Source organism: Bison bison, unplaced genomic scaffold (assembly GCF_000754665.1).
Source record: "Bison bison bison isolate TAMUID 2011002044 unplaced genomic scaffold, Bison_UMD1.0 scf7180017864062, whole genome shotgun sequence".
Classification (NCBI taxonomy): domain Eukaryota; kingdom Metazoa; phylum Chordata; class Mammalia; order Artiodactyla; family Bovidae; genus Bison; species Bison bison.
Genome location: NW_011494634.1, coordinates 1,950,909 through 1,973,780, shown reverse-complemented (window position 1 = coordinate 1,973,780; position 22,872 = coordinate 1,950,909). Strand labels below are relative to the sequence as shown.

Here is a 22,872-nt window from a genome sequence, read left to right as displayed (position 1 = left end):
AAATCTCTGGTGACAATAACCAAGAAAAAATGCACTGATGAGCAATATATAAAGTTTCAAAAGGGGCACTTCAGCTACAAATATACAGATTGGTTAAAAAGATGAGCATGAGTGCTTAGTCACTCAGTCGTGTCTGACTCTTTGCAACTCCATGGATGGTAGCCCACCAGACTCCTCTGTCCATGGGATTCTCCAGGCACAAATACTGGAGTGGGTAGCCATTGCCTTATCCAAAAAGATGAGACAAATTTTAAATAAAATGGAAAATTTCCTAGAAAAAGAAACTTTAGACAAAACTGAGTCAAGAAGAAATAGAAAACCCCAATGTCACAGGGGTGACAGTTAAAATACTTAAAACTTGTTTTGACACATGCACTTACCATTAGAACAGATATTAGCCCAACCAGAACTGATACCAGCTCTGAAAACCAGCACGTTGTTAGTACTATTGCTTAAAGACTGCCTCTAACTATGGAGACTTACATCACTAGTCTTATATTGCCTCACAACAAAAACATAAATGCCTTACTTTGATAAACTCTTAGCAAGTATCTGAGAAAAAGGGTTACTCCAAACTTACAACCCTGGACTGTGTGGATTGCAACAAACTGTGGAAAATTCTTAAAGAAATGGGAGAGATGTCTATTTAGTTCTTTGGCCCGTTTTTTGATTGGGTCGTTTATTTTTCTGCAATTGAGCTGCAGGAGTGGCTTGTATAACAAACACATGAAAAGATGCTCAACATCACTCATTATCAGAGAAATGCAAATCAAAACCACAATGAGGTACCATTTCATGCCAGACAGAATGGCTGCGATCCAAAAGTCTACAAGCAATAAATGCTGGAGAGGGTGTGGAGAAAAGGGAACCCTCTTACACTGTTGGTGGGAATGCAAACTAGTACAGCCACTATGGAGAACAGTGTGGAGATTCCTTAAAAAACTGGAAATAGAACTGCCTTATGACCCAGCAATCCCACTGCTGGGCATACACACCGAGGAAACCAGAATTGAAAGAGACACGTGTACCCCAATGTTCATCACAGCACTGTTTAGAATAGCCAGGACATGGAAGCAACCTAGATGTCCATCAGCAGATGAATGGACAAGAAAGCTGTGGTATACATTGTGGTATACATTGTGTATACACAATGGAGTATTACTCAGCCATTAAAAAGAATACATTTGAATCAGTTCTAATGAGGTGGATGAAACTGGAGCCTATTATACAGAGTGAAGTAAGCCATAAAGAAAAACACCAATACAGTATACTAACACATACATATGGAATTTAGAAAGATGGTAACGATAACCCTGTATGTGAGACAGCAAAAGAGACACAGATGTATAGAACAGTCTTTTGGACTCTGTGGGAGAGGGAGAGGGTGGGATGATTTGGGAGAATGGCATTGAAACATTGAAACATTGAAACATCATATATGAAATGAATCGCCAGTCCAGGTTCAATGCAGGATACAGGATGCTTGGAGCTGGTGCACTGGGATGACCTAGAGGGATGGTACGGGGAGGGAGGTGGGAGGGGGGTTCAGGATGAGAAACACGTGTACACCCGTGGAAGATTCATGTTGATGTATGGCAAAACCAATACAATATTGTAAAGTAAAAAATAATAATAATAAATAAATGATAAATGGTTAAAAAAAAAAAAAAGAAATGGGAATACAAGACCACCTTACCTGCCTTCTGAGAAAGCTGTATGCAGGTCAAGAAACAACAGTTAGAGTCGGACATGGAACAACAGACTGGTTCCAAACTGGGAAAGGAATACGTCAAGGCTGTTATTGTCACCCTGCTTATTTAACTTATATCCAGAGTTCATCATGAGAAATGCCTGGCTGGATGAAGCACAAGCTGGAATCGAGATTGCTAGGATAAATATCAATAACTTCAGATACGCAGATGACACCACTTTTATGGCAGAAAGCGAAGAAGAACTAAAGAGCCTCTTGATAAAAGTGAAAGAGGAGAGTGAAAAAGTTGGTTTAAAACTCAACATTCAAAAAACTAAGATCATGGCATCTGGCTCCATCACTTCATGGCAAATAGATGGGGAAACAATGGAAACAGTGACAGACTTTATTTTGGGGGGCTCTAAAATCAGATGGTGACTTCAGCCATGAAATTAAAAGATGCTTGCTCCTTGGAAGAAAAGCTATGACCCACACAGACAGCATATTAAAAAGCAGAGACATTACTTTACCAACAAAGGTCCATCTAGTCAAAACTATGGTTTTTCCAGTAGTCATGTATGGATGTATGAGTTTGGCTATAAAGAAAGCTGAGCACCAAAGAACTGACACTTTTGAACTATGGTGTTGGAAAAGACTCTTGAGAGTCCCTTGAACAGCAAGGAGATCCAACCAGTCAATCCTAAAGGAAGTCAGTCCTGAATATTCATTGGAAGGACTAATGCTGAAGCTGAAACTCCAATACTTTGACCACCTCAAGCGAAGAACTCACTCATTGGAAAAGACTCTGATGCTGGGAAAGATTGAAGCCAGGAGGAGATGGGGACAACAGAGGATTAGATGGTTGGATGACATCACCAACTTGATGGACATGAGTTTGAGCAAGTCTGGGAGTTGGTGATGGACAGGAAAGCCTGGCATGCTGCAGTCCATTGGGTAGCAAAGAGTTGGACACAGCTGAACGACTGAACTGAACCAAGTTCAGTGGTAAAGAATTCACCTACCTCGCAGGAGATGCAAGAGTCTCTGGTTCGATCCCTAGGTAAGGAAGATCCCCTGGTGAAGGAAATGGCAACACACTCCAGCACTCTTGCCTGGAGAATCCCCATAAACAAAGAAGCCTGGTGGGCTACAGTCCATGGGATGGCAAGAGTTAGACACAACTTAACAATTATATCACCACCACAAACTTACACAAACTTCACTATTGAACAGAAAACCATGATTTTATTTATCAATGAATTTTATGAGCCTAACAAAAGGCTCATACAGAAAATATCTGACAAAGATAGCACAAAAAGGAAAAACTATAGCCCAACATTACTCTTGAGTGAAAGTCACTCAGTTGTGTCCAACTTTTCGCAACCCCATGGACTATACAGTCCATGGAATCCTCCAGGCCAGAATACTGGAGTGGGTAGCCTTTCCCTTCTCCACGGGATCTTCCCAACCCAGGGATTGAACCTAGGTCTCCCACATTAAAGGTGGATTCTTTACCAGCTGAACCACAAGGGAAGCCCCATTTCTCTTGAAAATAGTGGCAAAAATTCATTAGGAAACATTAGCCAACCAAATCCAATAAAATTAATACATCATGGCCAATTTCAGGAGCACATGGTTGATTTAACATATAAAATCAACTACCATATTAAAAGAGATCAGTCATAAAGTCATCTTAATAGATATAGTAAAATAGTCACAATCAAACTTTCTATCAAAGTGGAAGTATGAAAAAATCTCCTTAATGTGATAAAGGATAACTATAAGAAAACACTAAATGTCACATATAATGGTGATACACTGAAAAGTTTCTTTTTAAGTTCAGGAAAAAGGAAAACGATCAACAGGAATCAGACATTCTCAAGATTTCTTAGTTACTTGCACAGTTATTTTACTAGACAATATAGATTCTAAATTGCTGGACATTTCTGTGTATATGATTAGAGGATATTCTCTACTCTTATAATGGCTCCGTTAAATTTTACATCCAAATCTAAGATTTAGCTTTGTAATTATGTTACATACCATAGGTTCTGTTTCCTTTGGAGGTTTTTCCAGGGGAGGAATGTACCACTGAAAACAAAGTTCTTTGTTTAAAGCTTGTGTTGCCACAACTGGTGGCACCACGTCTCCATACAATGTGCTGCTAACGGTCTTTAGTGATAAATCGGAGCATAGAGAAGCATTGGTTACTCCTGTCTGGGGAACGAAGAGAAACATTCACTTTATTGCTGGCAATGAATGTATTCAATATTTAAGACATTCATTCAATTTTCATTCAATAGTGACTATACTGGAAAACTCTGGGAATCATCTCAGCTTGCTTTATGGATGTAGGTCTTAAAAACCTCCCAATTACCACAGAGAAGACTCTTCTGTGGAAAAAAAATATGCTTCAAAACCCAGTGGACTCAACAAATGTCTGCCACTTTGGTGAATATCCAAGAATAACGATCTAGAGGGGAAATATCAGTGCTATCACTTCAGTCTCAAGATCACCATAGAGTCTAAGAACATCTACTTTTCTTCTGGTTTATTCATTGGTATATATATACTAAGGGTTTGGTTACAATTTATTATCTGCTTTTCAATAACATTTTTTTTGTAGTACCTTATGAAAAATTAGACACAGTTTTTGCTCTAAGAGGTCAAAATCCATTACTTTCATTCCCTCTTTAAATGAATATGGCTGGTTTGCAAGTTTAGTCTTGCTTAATCTGGGCCCTGCTCATTTGATAGAACTTGGTCACTGAATCAGGAGTTTTCAAGAAGCATAAATGTATAGATTGCAATTGGTGATTTCATAAAATATTTACTTAGTTCTTTAAGGTAGCTTAAAAACGTAAAGCATGATTGCTGTTAACAAAAGTAGAGTCTAGCCAGAAAGATAATAATAATGATAATATCTCACTTCTAAAAAGGACTTTCTTCAGTGGAGTGTAAACTATTTTCAAAATTAAATTCTCATTATTCCCAAGATTACAGTGTGGTAACTGGAAAGCAATTCTTCTGCTAAATCTTGACCTCCAAAGGCATCTCAAGGTTTGGTGACCAAGGGGAACATGTCAGTGACTGTAAAGAAAGGCCTGGTGTTTCTGTAAGACTCTCTGCCTTCCACTTCTGAGCCTGTTCAAGATACAACTGAAGACTGTCAATGCAAAGTCTTCAAAATAAAATAAAAAGAGAAATAAATACACTGACCTTTCTGGTTGTCTACTGATAAAAGAAAAAAATATGTCTTGACTGAAAGGTAATGCTAGGGTGAAAACTATTTTAAAATGTCTAGAGACTGTCATAAAAGGATATGATAAGCCAGAATCCTCATTTATTAGCACTAGGATACTAAAAGCATGACCAACATGCACAATAAATAAAATTATTAACTCTACGTCAGGCAGTTCACCAAAAAATCAGGTAAATAATTGATTCAGGAAAAATTATTCATTTTTTTCCATATTTGAGTGCCTTTCAGAGCTTCTGACAACTATTTTAGAAAATAATTCATATTTAATAACTAGCTAAGTGGAGAAAAATAAAAAGTAAATACCTATGTCAACATAGATATAGTGTTTATTCATACAATAGCATAATAATAATGAACTGCAACAGAAATCAATATTAATATAGGCATTTAATTTTCTTTTCTCTTTTAAAAAACACAATATCTAATTCCTAATGGGATTAATTACATAAGCTAGTCAATGGGCTATACACCAGGTACTTTCGATATGTTTGATTTATTCTTTGAAAGGAATGAAACAACAGACCTACCAGAAGCACTCTTGCTTCATCATGTACTATAAACATCAAATCACTCTGCACTAATCAAATGTTTGACCTTACACAGTCTGTCACGGGCACACAGACTAAACATGGATAACTCAGCATTGTGCACCATTTTAATCATGTCCTTTCTGGAATTTTTAATGTAATTTGTTTGGCGTCTTTGTTTTTCCATCATAAAGCTTCAATAGACTTGACGATAGGCAGACTCACAAAGCTGATGAGCATGACATGTATATATGATGGTTCTGGAAATGTATCTACTTCTTTGTGGGGGAAAAACAGGTTTAAGTACAAAATTATGGGAAGGGCTTGATTGAAATGGCCTCCTGAGTGATTAAAGGCTCAGAAATGTTATTATAAAAGTCAGCCAAGCTTGGAGTTTACTTTTAAAAAAATCCAAAAGGCTTTATGCTCGTTAGCTGTCTACCCCAGTGAAAAGAACACATGATTAGGTGGCTTGCACCTGTCAGGCAAGCGACAGTGATCTCCAGGGCTGATTATTCTGGGAGAGTGTTCCACTAATTATATCAAAATAAAGAGCAAACACGGTGAAACAACTCTTTGACATCATTACTGTGTTAGAAATACTGTATGTATTCACACTGTGTTCAAGGTTGTATGTTTGGAGCACCATCCTTAGGAACTGGGTAATGATAGGCTGCCCTTAGTAATGCAATGCTCAGCAAAGCTCCTTTCAGAACAGTATTTAAGAAATCACATACATTAGTTTCCAAACTCTTATAAAGTATTCACAAGACTACATCCACTGAAACTATAGTTCTCAACTTTCTCATTCTCTCTCTTCTATTCCAAAACACCTGAGGTATCTGGGACACATGGAAGGAATCCTCAAGGCAGTCTCAGGTCCTAGGAGGGGTGACTCAGACAGTTGTGTTAGATGGAATGATCTGATCCTACTCTACTGGTTCCCGCCAGGTGGAGGGCCAGACGTTAACAATATATCCCAGGCCTTTTCACCTTCTCTCTGCTCCTCTCCCTAGAGAGTTACTTGACCGGTATCCGAGAAAAAGAATTTTGGATATGCATAATTCTACCCTTCTTCCGAGCATATTGTTTTCAGGGAGTGAACATCCTCTGCTCCTTCATGCGACAGATTTTAAAGGGGTTTCTGGCCCCACAGGTTTTAAAGAGACCTGTAATGACCCCACTCTCCACCAAAACCCATCAGCCTGGACTGGTAGAACTGTCAACTTTGCTAATCACTATTAGGGAGACCATTTAGCCGTAAATATAAACCATTTCCTACAGTATCAACACATGACTCATAAAGTAAGGTATTTTTTAATCTCAGTATGTCTTACTCTTTTATTTCTCAAATGACTTAGAATCTGAGACAGGAAATAGGGGCATTGAGTTTGGGGCATTCCAATACTTCCAGTATCTAGGAAGTAATCTGAAAAATCCTCCCGTGTGGATTGCAATACACTGCCGTGGGGGCAATAACCCTAGTTGAGACTCACTTAACTGAATCCATAAATATTCCTTAGTGGGTCTTTCCACTACTTTTTAAAATCACTCTCCTCTCTTGTTCCAAAGAACGATCTTTTTAAAATTTTATTATTTACCCCAAACACAAGGGTGAAAGTGAAAGACAAAGAGTCAGAGACAAAGACTATACATGGACTGTATAGTCCATGGGGTCACAAAGAGTCAGACATGTACAGTCCATGGAATTCTCCAGGTCAGAACACTGGGGTGGTAGCAGTTCCCTCCTCCAGGGGATCTTCCCAACCTAGGGATTGAACCCAGGTCTCCAGCACTGCAGGCAGATCCTTTACCAGCTGAGCCACAAGGAAGCCCAGGAATATTGGAGTGGGTAGCCTATCCCTTCTCCAGGGAATCTTCCCCACCCAGGAACTGAACCGGGGTCTCCTGCACTGCAAGCAGATTCTTTACCAACTGAGCTATCAGGGAAGCCCTAAACATAAGGCTACTATACTCCAGTAGGATAAGATGAGCAAAGGTTCCCGTTGGGAACAAGACACATTTTCAGGTCACTTCTCTGGGACAGTTGACAACAGAAACATGAATGTGTCTGGTATGGGTATAATTGTAAAAATTAAAGGGCTATATGGTGAAATCCAAAGTCAAGATAAATCAGTGGGTTTTTTCCCCCTAGTTTTGAAAGAATTCTATGCAAATGACTTGATTTATTCATTTCACAAATACATATTGAAAATTTACACTATTTTCTCTTGGGTTCTCTACTATAATTTCAAAGCAGAACATACGAGCCTTGTCCACAAACATTCTCACTCTCCTGCCCCCATTGTATCTGCTAATGGTGTCATCATGCTCTAGGGATCACAGACAGGGGTTCCAAATGATGGGATAAAACTTTTCTCATTCCCTCTTCTTTTGCCATCGCCATAGAGTCACTAAGGTGGTTTTTTTTTTCAATTTTACGTAAGCAACATCATTTATATCCATCTCTTCATTCCCATTCCTCATGACCATAAGCTTAGTTGTTTCATCATCTCTTTCTCGGATAACTTCCTTTCACTTATACTTTGCCAATCAGCCTTACGTGCTATTGACAGTAGAACTAACATTTTGATTTTCATATTCTTTCTGCTATTAACCTGGCCATGTTTTTCTTAAAGAGCATCTGTGAGGGGCTGTCATTTTCTTTTGTGCTAACTCTACCAATCTTTCTCTACTACCACACCAGAGACTATGCTTTATCCACTCCTGCTTTCTCCACCACCTAAGAGTGTCTGGCATATTGTTAGTATCCAACATATGTTTGTTGAACATACCAAATTTGAAATAAATCTCCATTTTTACTGAAACTCTTTATACTTTTTCAGTATCTTCCAATCCACCCATTTTGGTAGTTTATTTAAAAATTACTATTATTCAAGACCCTAGTAGCTTGTTCAAGACCCTCTTTTACATCTCTTCACTAGATATTTTGGGGAAGTCCATCCAACTGAATAACACTTTCCCTCCCCCAACCACAAAATCTTCAAACTTTTAATTTACTTAAAAACTTGCCATTTACCCTTAGCACACTTATGATTGCTAACAATAAAAATGAATGCTTTTTATTACACATGTAAAACAAAGGTACAGAAATTGGGTATAGATTGAGAAAGTCTCCGTTTAATTTCCTTATAGGGTATTATATTGAAATTTGTATAACTTCTTGGCAAAATGACTCTGAGAGAAGTTGTGATGTGTAAGAATACAGAAAAGTCTGGGACATTTTGAAGGCTTATAAGAGCAGCAAAACAGAACATATGAAAACAGAAAACCAGCATGTCTGGTTGGTTTTTCTCTGTGGTAAAAGTTTCCTCAGGTAAAACCTCTGAGGAAACTAAAAACCTTTGTGTCAGTATGGAGGTTAATGTGCTTCTTTAGGAAATAAAAGGATGATTAAGTCTTCCAAAAAAATGTATAATTATATAATGTTTTAAACATTACCTTGCTTGCTGAATCATATAAAACTTTTTCTAGAACAGGTGGATGTTCCATGACTTGAAATAGTTCTTTCGGAAATTCATCAATACAAGAAGAAGAATATAGCTGTAAGAATCTTTTAAGGAAAAAATGCATTTCTTTTTGGCGCAAAATCAATCCAGAGTTAAAAAGAGAAGTGAGAAGAGTGTCATCTGGCAAAGACATCCCAGATCCTGGCTTCAGAGATGCTTAAAGGAAAAACAAAAACTACTATAGAATCATGTTAGATAACAGAATGGTCTCAATATTGCTGTCCTTTGCTTGCTAATCTCATTCCTGCACATTCCCACCTCACCCAGTGGCTGCCCATGACCTTCCTCCATTTTTCAAGCTTGTACACTAACAGAATTGCTTCTGGTCACAGGAAGGAAAGAACACCTCAGAACTCTGTGATCCTACTTCTGGTTTCAAGCGTATCAAAGCAAAACATTCAATCTAGCTGTCTTATTTGTCTTATTCCCAGCCAAAAAAAATAATAATAATAAAGCAAAAATTCAGGTTCAGGTAATTTATTTGAAAACTGATCTGAAGTGAGAGAATGGGAAATGTGTGACAGAAAAGAAAAGAGTCAATGACAACAAGTTAGGAAAGGGCTCCAGCTATGGACAAGGAGAGCTCAGTCCTGCTGAGGGCCTCCTAAGAAAAAGCATGGAAATCTGTTCCATCAGGGGGCTGGCATGCTGGAATACCTATCAACCAGTTCCCTCCCTCAGCAGTTGCAGGTTACTCCTGAATGTGTGCAGTCCCTGGTACTTCCAGGCTATCCTGCCTATATGCTGGGCCTCAGTCATTTCTAAGAAAGCCCAGGGCAGAAAGAAGCAAAATGTGCACGATTGACATGGGAGATACCAGCAGGTGAATCCAGGGGGAGCTGAATCGATAACAGGAGGGCATCACTGGGGCCCACTGTGCTGGATTATATCCACTTCCTTCGCTACTGAACTGGCCCTATCACGATGCACCTTTTACCCACCACCTTTCCCAGTGCTTGCCTCTCCCGTCACTAACTCTGATAACCAGGCTGAGCCGCTCTGTGACTTAGCCTCTTTGCCCTGCTGATTTCCCCATCACTGGGTGCTGCTTTAGTCAAGCTGTCTTTCCCAGTTGTTTGCCCTCATAAGCAACACTGGCTCACCAATTTCATGGGCACAGATAAACACATCATCACAAAACCACAAGAGGAGAGAATGTGACTTAGATTACAACAGTTTTTTTGGCTATTCTTTAGAGCACCAATGATTTTAAAATAAAAGCAACAACAAACAAAATTCAAAACTTCAGAGTTAAATATCCTCTTTCTCTTTAAATACTAGATATTCTTTCTCTCCTTAATGCCAAAGATTTCACCTTGTTCATTTTATAAGCTGTCACATTAGGGTCACTCTGATTCTTAACTGTTTTGAGTCACATAGCACTTCAGTAGTCTTGGGGGAAGTTTCTGGATGCCTCCTTCTAAGGATGTTTTTAAATACATTGAAATACTGTTCTTTTCAAAGGTCCCTGTATATCAGGCAAAGAACCCCTGAAATTTCCATCTTCTGATGAGAGTTCACTCAGAAAGATGTTAAACATATTTTATAGTTCTAAGTAAGAAACATGACTTAATGACTGGAAAGGAATATGTTCTTTCAAAGGCCTACCTAGCAATTTGCTCATATTATTAATTCTTTGTAGGTGAATATAGTAGCGCAGCAGAAGAATCCATGTAATATCCACTTTAATTGGGTTTTTTTTCTGAGAATCTACATTTTCATGTATCTCTTCACTAACGTAAGAAAATGTACAACCAGTCTGGAAGACAACTTGGTAGTTATCTGAAAGTGTAAAAAAAAAAAAATTAGAATACAAATATTATGTTTTCCTTGTAAAATAACCATATGTGAAAAAAGTAAAGCACAACTTATAAAGGAAATATTGACACTTAGGATTGCATTCAATTAAAAAAATTTGTATCACAAAAGACACCAATCATAAATAACAAACCATGGACTGAGAAAACATGTTTAAAAAATCATAAATTATCTTCTCTCTACTATGTAATCAATAAGAAAAAGTCAGATAGTCCAACAGAAACATGGGCAAAGAATTTCAACAGGTAACTTGTAGAAAAGGAAAACCAAATGGCCAAAAATTTTAGCATCATAAAAAATCAGATAAATTAAGATGAAATACCATTTCACATTCCTCAGCAATTAACAGAAACTAAAATCTGAAAGCAATAAATGTGAAGATACCATAATTCTCACATACTACTTGGGAGAGCAAATTCCTGGGCAGAGGCTAATAAAATTTTAAATGCAGATACTCAGAGACATGTACCAAGAGTCCTGCACAAGATACTCATGGCACCACTGTTTGTGTTACAAAAAAAAAAAAAGGAAACTTGAACAAATATAAGGATTAATTTAATGGCACTAATTAGAATTAATTAGATCTATAAGGAGAAACTCTAGTCTATGAGCCAAATTAGGTCAATGCATGTTTATGTAAGACCCATAAGCTAAGAATGGTTTTTATACTTTAAAGGGTTTGAAAAAATTAATATTTTGTGATATGTGAAAGTTATATGAAATTCAAATGTCAGTGTCCTTAAGAATGGAATACAGCCATGCTCATTTACATTTTGTCTATGGTTCCTTCACATTAACACAGCAAAGCTGAACAGCTGCAACAGAGATCACAAAACATAAAATATTACTATTTGGCCCTTTACAGAAGATATGTGCTGCCTAGACTTTGCTCATGAAGGATAAAGTGAGGAAAAATATCTAAAGATAATTAAGTAATACAGAGCTATCAATAGCCTCCATACACAAAAACAGCAACCAATAGAAAGCTAATGAAAAAATTCTGCAATACTACTAATAAGATAAAATATCTGAGAAATAAGTCTAACAAGAAGCATATACGATCTACTTAAAGAAAATGTTAAAACACTCCTAAGGGACTGATTTTTTTTGAAAAAAAGGCATGAAAATGAACTAAAAATATAAGACATACAATATTCTTGGTTAAGATGACTCAACAGAATAAAAACATGTTATTTCTAGGATAAAATATAAAGGTAATGCAACTTTAATAAAATTATGAAAGAACTTTCTTAAACTAGACAAGTTGTTTCCAAAGTAAAAAAAATAAGCCATAAAAGAAATACAATTTTGAAAAGAAAGAGTAATAAGTGAGGATTTACTCTAATAGATACTAATTATATTATAAGGCTATAATAATTAAAATAGTGTGGTATTGAATCCTGAATAGACAGATCAATAGAAATTAGAAAAAAGTACAGAAATAGGATAGCCATTTGGGAAAACTAAAATTGTATCCATTTGTTATTTTTTACATACTCCGAATAGATTTCCATTAACTAGTAAAAGGGTCCATGCCTTTTCCTTAAATACTTGCAGAAGCTCTTTATTGGGCTTCCCAAGTGGCTCAGTGGTAAAGAATCCACCTGCAATGTAGGAGACAGGAGTTTGATCCTGGGGTCAGGAAGAGCTCATGGAGGAGGAGATGGCAACCCACTCCAATATTCTTGCGTGGAGAATTCTATGGACAGAGGAGCTTGGCTGACTACAGTCCACGGGGTCGCAAAGAGTCAGACACGACTGAACGACTAAGCACACACACATACACAGAAGCTCTTTATTATAGAAATAAACCCTTTAACTGTGATATTATTTGCAAATACATCTTTTCAATTATCACATGTTATTTAACCCTCTTTATGGTAATTGTGTGCCATGAAGAAACTTCATTTCTAAGTAGTATAAACTATTAACCTTTTCTTTGATAACTTTTGGATTTTTGCCATAGTTAGCTCTTGACCATAATCTGAGACTCTAAGTAAGTAAGGAAACATTCTCCCTTAATGCCTCCAGAGGAAAGTAGCCTGCTGACACCTTAATTTTAGCCCAATAAGTCCTATATTGGGCTTCAGAACACCAGCACTGTAAGATAATACATTGTGTTGCTTTAAGCCACTGAATTTGTGGCTATTTGTTATAGGAGGAATAGAGCATTGATATGGTACTAGTGGTTCCCTGGTAGATCAGTTGGTAAAGAATCCACCTGCAATGCAGGAGACCCCATGGTTCAATTCCTGGGTTGGGAATATCCCCTACAGGAAGGCCCGACAACCCACTCCAGTCTTCTTGCCTGGAGAATCCCATGGACAGAGGAGCCTGGTGGGCTACAGTCCATATAGCTGCCAAGAGTTGGACACTACTGAAGCAACCTAGCATACACACACGCATTCTGACAACACTGTTTGCCTCTGGGGAAGAGAACTGAGTCACTTGCAGAGAAGATGGAAGGGAGACAACTCTTTCCATACCCTTCTATGAATTTTGAATTGTGATTCTTGAAAATAAATGACCTATGCAAAAAACTGAGCTAAATTAAAAGCAAAAAAGAACCTCTACATTTATGTGGCCAATATTATGTAGTCTTTAATGTCACAGAGAAAAAATAAGACCAGTTTAGTTTTTGTTCTTTCGTAGAAAGTTTGCTTTTTCTGTTTACAATTATTTTGTCTTTACAATCCATAAATGAGGGCAAAATTTGTCCACGTATTATCTGTGCTATCTGTAAGTTTATCTTTAGAAGAATATTTTGGAGGGAGCGTCCCTTATACCCTGCATTGAGAAGCATCCCTTTGCAATGGTTTCCACCACCTCCAGCCAGGACCGCCTGGTTACACTGACTTGGGGCCTCTGCTTCACTGAGGATAATTCTCATTGTACCCTCATTGTCTGAATTGTTGACAATCTGAATTGGTGCAGCACGTGAGCACACACATGCATGCATGTATATAATCAGTATTGCTAGCATGAATAATTTATCTCCATTCTCACCTGTACGTGGTATAATTATTTGGGATTTGAAGATATAATGTGTCCTTCTAGCTCCCCACCAGTATGGGAAATTTGTGTCTCGGAGGAATAGAAAATAGGATAGCAGTAGAGGAATGATATCCCAGTTTTCAGTTGGCACTGACCCATATCTCTGAGCCAGGGACAAGGCAGAACAGGAAAGACAAATCACATTTTTTCCAGGATGGAAAGTTTTCTCCATCTCAAGAGGCAAAACATGTATTAATACTAAGGATCAGTTGATTCTTGGTTCTGCTCCATAGATTTCTCTTTATGTTCTGACAGTAGGTTCATCAACATTCATTTTTGGCATGACACATATTTATATTTTTCTGTGTATCAAGTGTATTTAGTTGTGAGAGGCTGCATCCAGGACCACTGACCCTGAATGTCACTTTTAATTCAAAACATATTACAGAATTTAATAATTTTTAATCCTAGCAGAATTTTTTATTAAGGCTGCAAGAAAATCAAGACAAAAAGATGGAATATATTTGAATATAACGGGGCCCAAAGTAGATATTGAGTAGGTGTTTTTTGCATTCACTCTAAATATGGTCCCCTGTTGCCAGTAGCATCATTTCAGGGTCTGTATTCCTACACGACAATGTAGAAGAAACCTCAGTAAATTGGGCCGGCTGCATCACTCAATTCTCTTATTGTTCTATAGACATCATACAATTGCTCTCTGGTCCTGGCAAGATGATCTTTATTCCATCCTCCACACATGACTGGTCTATTCTGTCACCATGCTTCTCTGTCAACTGCTCAGACTGCTGAGAAAATAAGCTTCCCTTCTACCTGCTCTCCATGCCTCTAGTCCATTTGTATCTGCCTCACATGTACTTCTTCCAGAAAAAAAAAAAATGTTCCTAATAAATTCAAATGCCCACCCAGCCTGTGTCCAGCTTTAGCTTAAAATATGGTCCTCTTAATAAATGCATTTATATCATTTCAAAGTGGATGCCTGCTCTGATTGCTAAAGACTAGAAGTTTATGGGTGGCAAGACCTACTCCTTGGTGTGTTCTTCCCTCTGGACAGAAATAGCTGTATACTGCTCTACACACGATAACAATGAATATCCTTTACCACATAGTGTACAGATCAATGCTAGTGAAGATAAGATGAGTGAAGAGGTTTTCTCCTGGATGCTAATGTATGCTAACACAAGGAAAATCAAACAATTTTTATTTGTTGTTGTTGCCCTTTAGCAATTCATTATAATATGAACTTCACTGCCATCTGGGTATTTGAAGCAATCAGTTGGGGATTCAATATTTCTTTTCAAGCCAAATACTGAAATGAGGGAAATTGTAACAGTAATTTATGATCAGACTGCTAGAAGAATACTGGAGAGCAAAATTATTATTCTTAAGGCAAAATACAAAATGAATTGGGCTTAAAAAATTTGGTCATTACAGGGCTTCCCTGGTGGTCCAGTGGTTAAGAATCCATCTTGCAATGCAAGGGGCATCCATTTGATCCCTGGTCTGGGAAGATTCCACATGCTGCCGAGCAACTAAGCCCGAACACCATAACTCCTGAGCCCACACTCTGCAACTACTGAAGCCCGTGCACCTGGAGCCTACACTCTGCAATAAGAGAAGCTACTGCAACACGAAATCCGTGTACCACAGTGATGAGTAACCCCCTGCTTGCTGCACTAGAGAAAGCCCTTGTGTAGCAATGAAGACCCACCACAGCAAAAAAAATAATTAAAAAAGAAAAATACATTTTAAAAAATCAGGTCATTTCACATTAGAATCTTTGTACAATAATAAAGGAATGTTAATGGGTACAAAATGGAAACAGAAAATTGGAAGATGCTACCAAAACCACTGAAACAGAAAAGTAAAGCATAAATTCTAGTATTAGGCACCGCTGAGATGAAGACTATTAGCCCAATTGGATCAACTAAGATCATCTGGTTAGGAGATGCCATTCCCCACTGTGTGGGCCCATGCGTGACACCTAACTGATCACCGCAGCATTTTTCCCAGTCCTTGCATGCAGCAGTTCAGAATTCTTCTTAGGTGGCTACCAGCCGAGATCCAACCAGTCCATCCTAAAGGAAATCAGTCCTGAATATTCATTGGAAGGACTGATGCTGAAGAAGAAACTCCAATACTTGGGCCACCTGATGAGAAGAACTGGCTCATTTGAATGACCCTGATGCTGGGAAAGATTGAAGGCGGGAGGAAAAGGGGATATAAGAGGATGAGATGGTTGTATGGCATCACTGACTCAATGAACATGAGTTTGAGTAAACTCCGGGAGATGGTGTTAGACAGGGAGGCCTGGTGTGCTGCAGTCCATGGGGTCACAAAGAATCAGACACGACTGAGCGACTGAACTGAACTGAGCCACAGTGTGGATTAGGTGTGTGTGCACTCAGTCATTCAGTAGTGTCTAACTCTTTGAGACCCCATGGACTGTAGCCCGCCAGGCTCCTCTGTCCCTCTCCAGGCGAGAATATTGGAGTGGGTTGTCATGGCCTCCTCCAGGGATCAAACCCATGTCTTTATGTCTCCTGCGTTGGCAGGCAGATCCTTTACCACTAGCGCCACCTGGGAAGCCCAGTAGTTTGGACTATCATCCCACAAACATTCACACCCTCTTCCTTCCTCTGCAGAGTCGGACACGACTGAGCAACTTCACTTTCACTTTCCTTTCTCTGCAGGGAGAGTCTAATTCCATGCTTCACTGACATTGTACTTGGCCAGAGGACTTGCTGTGACTAACGGGATGTAACGTGAAGAGAGGTCTTGAGTGTGCTTCTGTGCTTGGGCTTGGTCTTGTGTTCTGGTCTGTACCGTGAGAAGAGCACCCCCTAAGCAGTCACTGCCTCTTTACCCTGGGTCTCATAACAAATGTACATGAAGTGCACTGGAACTTGGCCTGCAGCCTGACGCAGAACACAGGAGACAAGTAAAAGAAAGAAGTCATGCTGTTCTTGCCACTGAGTTTTAGGATTGTTGGGTATACACTGCAATTTTGGCAATAACTGATTAACACAGAATTTCAGATCTAACTTATTTGTTATCTCTGTCCTAAAAACTTAAAGCATGAGAAAACAGAGCAGGATAAAGTAGACCAGATCTATCTGAGGCAATAAGGGACCACTGTGAAAAAGAAATAGCCATGTTAGTAGTTGGAATCACAGTCTTAAAATTCAGATTTCAGTCTTCTTCATAAATAAATCTAATTCACTCAGTCTAAAGATTAAGGACAATGAGGCTGAGAGAAATTCAATGGTTTGACAGGATCAGGGTATAAGCTGAAACCTCTTCATTATTAATACTTCATTCCCTTTGTGGCAAAACAATAATGTGTGTTTCTAAGAGGACTGCCTTCCTGGCATTCTGAAGCAGGGAGAACTGAGTTGCCAAGCCGTGTCAAGAGAAAAAAGCAGTGACCAGCCCCTACTGCTATACTGCCCTGCTTTGTCCCCCAAGAGCCTACCTTTGGGGTCTCTAAGGAAAACCATGCGCCCTGTCTGAGATCCAGGTCATGGACCAGAAGTCTGATGAAGCAAAATCTTACCAGGAAATAAAAATAAGAAGACAATACCTTAGCATTAAAAAAATCCATCTGATGGTTTAATCTCAGAGCAAACCATTTTAGTTTGGAAAATAGTCTGGGCCACCTAGTCTTCAGGAGAGAGAGAGCCAAAGAAGGAGACAATTTCAGACACAAACTCTTCAGCTAAGGTTGACTCAACCCTTCAGCAGTAAGCTCTGGCCTACCAGAGTGATTTCAGAGGCTTTAGGAAGACTACCTCACCCCATCAGGTTAAAGTTAACATTTTTCATCCCCTTTGGCTCAATGCTCACCCAATGACAAGCAAAATTAGATACTGTTGTTACTAAAATATCCTTCTGGAAGTAAAATTCCAGTACCTTGCTTCTTAGGACCCATCCAAGAGCTTAGCACAAAACAGCACTCAATATTTTTTGAATGAATGGGCAAAAACATAAAATGACTATTCAATATTTATGTTATTGCTGGTATGACTTACAGATTTATACTACAGTTTACTGTAACCAACAGCAGAGTTACAAATTTTAAAAAATATAGTAAGGTTAAGTTTAAATTCCACTAACTTTTCATTCATTCATTTAACAAATATTAATATCAATCCTTGCTATGTATAAGTAATATGTGATTTTCTGTAGTGTGTGCTCATGCTCATTTATGTCCAATTCTTTGCAACCCCAGGGACTGTAGCACACCAGGCTTCCCTGTCCATCACCGACTCCCAGAGCTTGCTCAAACTCATGTCGATCAAGTTAGTGATACCATCCAACCATCTCATGGTTGGATGAGATGTCCCCTTCTCCTCCCGCCTTCAATCTTTCCCAGCATCAGGGTCTTTTCAAATGAGTCAGTTCTTTGCATCAGGTGGCCAAAGTATTGGAGTTTCAGCTTCAGCATCAGTCCTTCCAATAAATAATCAGGACTGATTTCCTTTAGGATGGACCCATTGGATCTCCTTGCAGTCCAGGGGATTCTCAAGAGTCTTCTCCAACACCACAGTTCAAAAGCATCAATTCTTCAGGACTCAGCTTTCTTCAGGACTCAGCTTTCTTCATGGTCCAACTCTTAAATCTATACATGACTACTGGAAAAATCATAGCTTTGATTAGATGGACCTTTGTCGGCAAGGCAATGGCCCTGCTTTTCAGTATGCTATCTAGGTCAGTCATAGCTTTTCTTCCAAGGAGACAGCATCTTTCGATTTCATGACTGCAGTCACCGTCTGCAGTGATCTTAGAGCCCAAGAAAATAAAGTGTCTCACTGTTTCCATTGTTTCTTCTTGTCTCTTGTTTCCATTGTCTCCATTGTCTCTAAGGAGAGCCCTTAGCAAATCAAATAGCTAACTTCCCTGCCCTCAGGAAGCTGATGATAGTTTAATAAGAGAAAAAGCTTAAACATGCACAAGCACACACACACACAGACAAATATAAAAGAACTAAGAAAAGAAACAGGGAGCTAAATCAGAGTGTAAGAGTAGGTACACATTTCAGAGGCTCAGAGAAGGTCTCTCAAATAAATAATCCCACAAAGTTTCATTTCAAATGGGTGAACTGGAAAATAAACAGGCCATCAGGAAATATCACTCTTTTCCCACACAACCCTGCACCTAAAATGCAGCAGTGAATGGAATAACATATACATACATACAGCAAGCGGGGGCCCCTATGTTTTAGCAGCTAGACCCTAAGATTTGCCCTTTCAGGGTCTTAGAGGTTTCCCAAACCATTGTTGTTTTAAAGTTAAAACCCAACAAATCTCTAGAATTAAATCTTTGAAACTTGATTATACATTATATGTATATAAAATGCCCAACATCCAAACATACCAAGCAAATAATCTGTGTATGAAGACAAAAGATCCATGGAAGCAAATTCTGGGATATTTGATAATGCCCCTTGGCTAACTGTATCAGTTCTAGCATTCTTCTTTCCAATAAGTAGATTAATTGCCAGCACAGCCTCACTGACCTAAAATTAATGCATAATTAGAATTCATAAATGCAAGCTTTTTGATTCATAGATATCCATTAGGTGAAGAATATGAAAGAGCAAATTCATAATATTTGGTATATACTTTAGGAAAAATAAAGACAATCTGAAAAACAATATGTGATCCCCTGCATGTACTATGTATCATAGTCAAACAAATCATGATTGTTGACAATTTAATCAATAAATAAGTCACTCTGAATAGGCTCCCTCACCTAGCTGTGACAGATATTTCCCAAAATATGTGCACATGTGTATCTGCCAACACTTTCATTAAAGAAAAGTTGAAACAAACAAAACCAAGTCTCGCTAATAGAGATTAAAAACACTACACATATAAAGAGCACTTCTAATCGCCCCAAAGAAATATCATTGGCACAAATCTCAAAGAATGTGAAATTTTTCTTTCTCTCGAATAAATAGATTGTGTTGCCTTAACAGATGTGACAGTAAAGAAAGAATTAAATAAAAATCACACCAACCTGTGCAGCAGCTCTTATTGCAATCCAGGCAAATAAACTGTACATTTCATGTTTATTTACTATTGGTTCTTTAATAGAACTATGCCTTCTGGGAAGAGCCTACAAAATATGGCAAATACTTTATGATAAAGACAGATAAAGATATCCTAAATTTTAATGACAGATTTTCTAATCTTCTGAAGATGAGATTTTAGTGTAACACTGTGAAGCCATTAAGAATAATAATGTACATGCATCTATCAACATGAAAAGATATCCTAATCATATTAGCAAAAGAAAAGTGTAGGTTACAAAATAGCATGCAAAGTGTGATCCCATTTTTTGAAAGATAATATATATTTCTCTGTATACAAAAACACAGCAAATTATCAACAGTGGTTATCCCAGGTTTTATGGGTAATTTAATTATATTTAACTTCTTTGTGTGATTTTCTAGATGTGCTTACATTATTTGAATATCAATAATATAAACAGAAATGGCACTTTAAGTGTTATTTACCATTTTAATAGAGGATCTATAAATTGAATATATATTGTGTGTAAAGATGTCAGAAACAGGAATACTACTTAAAGATTTTTGATAGGTATTTTCCATCAGCTTTCTAACTACAGAACTGTTAAAAGGATGACTGTAATCATGAAGTTCTACAAAACAGCAAAAAGTGACAATGAACGCAGATACGTGCAATGTGAGGGTGTGTGTGTGTCATGTGTGTTCAGTTTTTAAATATAAAGAAGTCAAGAATACAGAAGTAAACAGAAACCCTGCCAGCAACATAGTAGCTGTCTGTTTTACATTTTTAAAGTATTAATAGTCAAATTTAAAGATTCAACTAATCTGGAAAAACTATTCAATTAGATGGCTTATTCTAATGTGTTGATATTCATATTTTACCTGATTTTTTAGATCTTCAACAATAAAATAAGCAATAATAAAAATACCTTTTTTACTTCTGGCAATAAGACTCCCAAATAAAAGGAAAAGCAATGAGTAAAGCTGATGCCAGAGCAGGAAATACAATGCACAAATGTGACTAGATCAAGTTTTAAACTTGGAGACAGGTGATACCTGGAGAGATCCATCCATGGGGAATCTAAAATCTACGCAATGTAGCCCTGTCCAAAATATGAAGACCATCCTCACTAGCTGTAATAACACTGCTTAGGCTCTGGGGTAGCCACTGCCAGCTTACTGACTATAACCTTGGGCAATTTACCTATTTAATTCTGGACACAAGGCTAATGGGCACTGAGTATAGAATAACATTAAGTAACTATATTGTAAGAACAAGTAGTGACACAGACATTCAAAAAAGAAAGCTCATTTTGAATTGAGAGGAAGGCTTTATTGAGGCCAAACTTGAGCTCAGAATGAAAACAGGAAAAAAAAATATGATGGGCATTTTTTTACATGGGAGGTGTTCAACACTGCATATGAGATACAAGCCTATACAAACAGGTAAGAAAATTTTTTTAATGCATCTAGAATAGGAAATGAAGTTAAATTGTTTGCAAGGAACATGATCCTATATGCAGAAAATCCCAAGATACACAAACACACACACACCCCTCTAAAATTAACAAATGTGCTTAGCAAGGTCACAGGATACAAAACTCAATATTCATAAATCAATTGTATCAGCAATGAACAACCTGAAAATGAAATTAAGAGAATACCCATTCATGATAGAAATAATCTTAACAAAAATGTATAAAATGTGCATACTGAAAAGTAAAAAAAAAAAATCAAGAAAAATTAATATCTAAATAAATGAAGAGAGTTCATATACATGAATTGAGGATTCAAAATTGTTAACATGCTAAATATCTACAAATTACCTGTAGATTCAACATAATCTGTACCAAAATTCTGCATTTTGGCAGAAACTGACAAGCAGATTCTAAAATGAAGAAGAAAATGCAAAAGATTCAAAGTGAAAATAATTTTGAAAAGGAAGAACATAATTGGAGGACAAATACTTTCCAATTTCAAAAAACTTACTACAAGCCACACAGTAATCAAGACAGTGGATACTCACATAAAGGTAGAATTATAGATCAGTGGAATAGAATTAGAAGTCTAGGAAAAATATTTAGACTTTTGATCAACAAATTTTTTGACAAAGGAGCCAAGGCAATTCAATAAAGAAAAGATAGTCTTTACAACAAGTGATACTCAGACAAATGAATATCTATGTGCAAAAATATGAATTTAGAGCCTTACCTCACACTTTACAGAAAACTTAAATCAAAATATACCATGATGGACTTAAGCATTAAAGCTAAAAAACTTTTAGAATAAAACCCAGGAGAAAATCTTCAACATCTGGGGTTAGGTAAGGTGGTACTAAAACCACAAAATATATAAAAAAATGATAAACTATACCTCATTAAAAGTAAAGACTCTTGTTTCTAAAGATACCATTAATTGCATGAAAAGACAAGCCATCAACTGGAAAAAATATCTATAAATTATATATCTGATAAGGGACATATATCTAGAACACATATGTTTTAAAAGTTATAACTCAATGATAAAAAAGATAACTCTAGTTTATGGGCAAAAGATTTGAGTAGATATTTTCCTAAAGAAGATATACAAATGGCCATTAGGGATATGCAAATCAAAATCCTAATGAAAGACTGCTTAATACCCACTAAGATGGCTACAATCAAAAAGATAAATAATAACAACTGTTTGCAAGGATGTGGAGAAACTGAAACCCTCATACACTGCTGGTAGGAATACACAGTGGTACAGCACTTAGGAAAACAATATAACATATCATCAACAGGCTAAACAGAGAGTCGAAGTATGACCCAGAAATTCCATTCTTAGGTATACACCCAAAGGAATTGAAAACACGTTCACATGAAAAATCTGTATATGGAACTGAGAGAGTAGCACTGAAACATACATATTACCATATGTAAAACAGACAGCTAAAAGGAAGTTACTGTATAACACAGGGAGCTCAATGTGGTACTCTGTAACAACCTAGATGGGTGGGA

General features: G+C 37.5%; 1 protein-coding gene across 6 annotated transcripts in view; it reads right to left on the bottom strand.

The window, feature by feature from the left end:
• CFAP54 (cilia and flagella associated 54) overlaps positions 1 to 22,872 on the bottom strand; it is a 308,337-nt gene that overhangs the window by 52,172 nt on the left and 233,293 nt on the right. For 4 of the 6 annotated variants that reach the window (XM_010836300.1, XM_010836298.1, XM_010836299.1 and 1 more), the window contains 5 exons: positions 19,861 to 19,959; positions 19,216 to 19,357; positions 10,618 to 10,791; positions 8,942 to 9,165; positions 3,734 to 3,907 (listed from right to left, as the gene is read on the bottom strand). In XM_010836300.1, the coding sequence (XP_010834602.1) occupies positions 3,734 to 3,907; positions 8,942 to 9,165; positions 10,618 to 10,791; positions 19,216 to 19,357; positions 19,861 to 19,959 (813 nt within the window). Of the gene's footprint in view, positions 1 to 3,733; positions 3,908 to 8,941; positions 9,166 to 10,617; positions 10,792 to 19,215; positions 19,358 to 19,860; positions 19,960 to 22,872 lie in introns of those variants that run through there. The other 2 variants (XM_010836301.1, XM_010836302.1) reach the window with 2 other exon arrangements.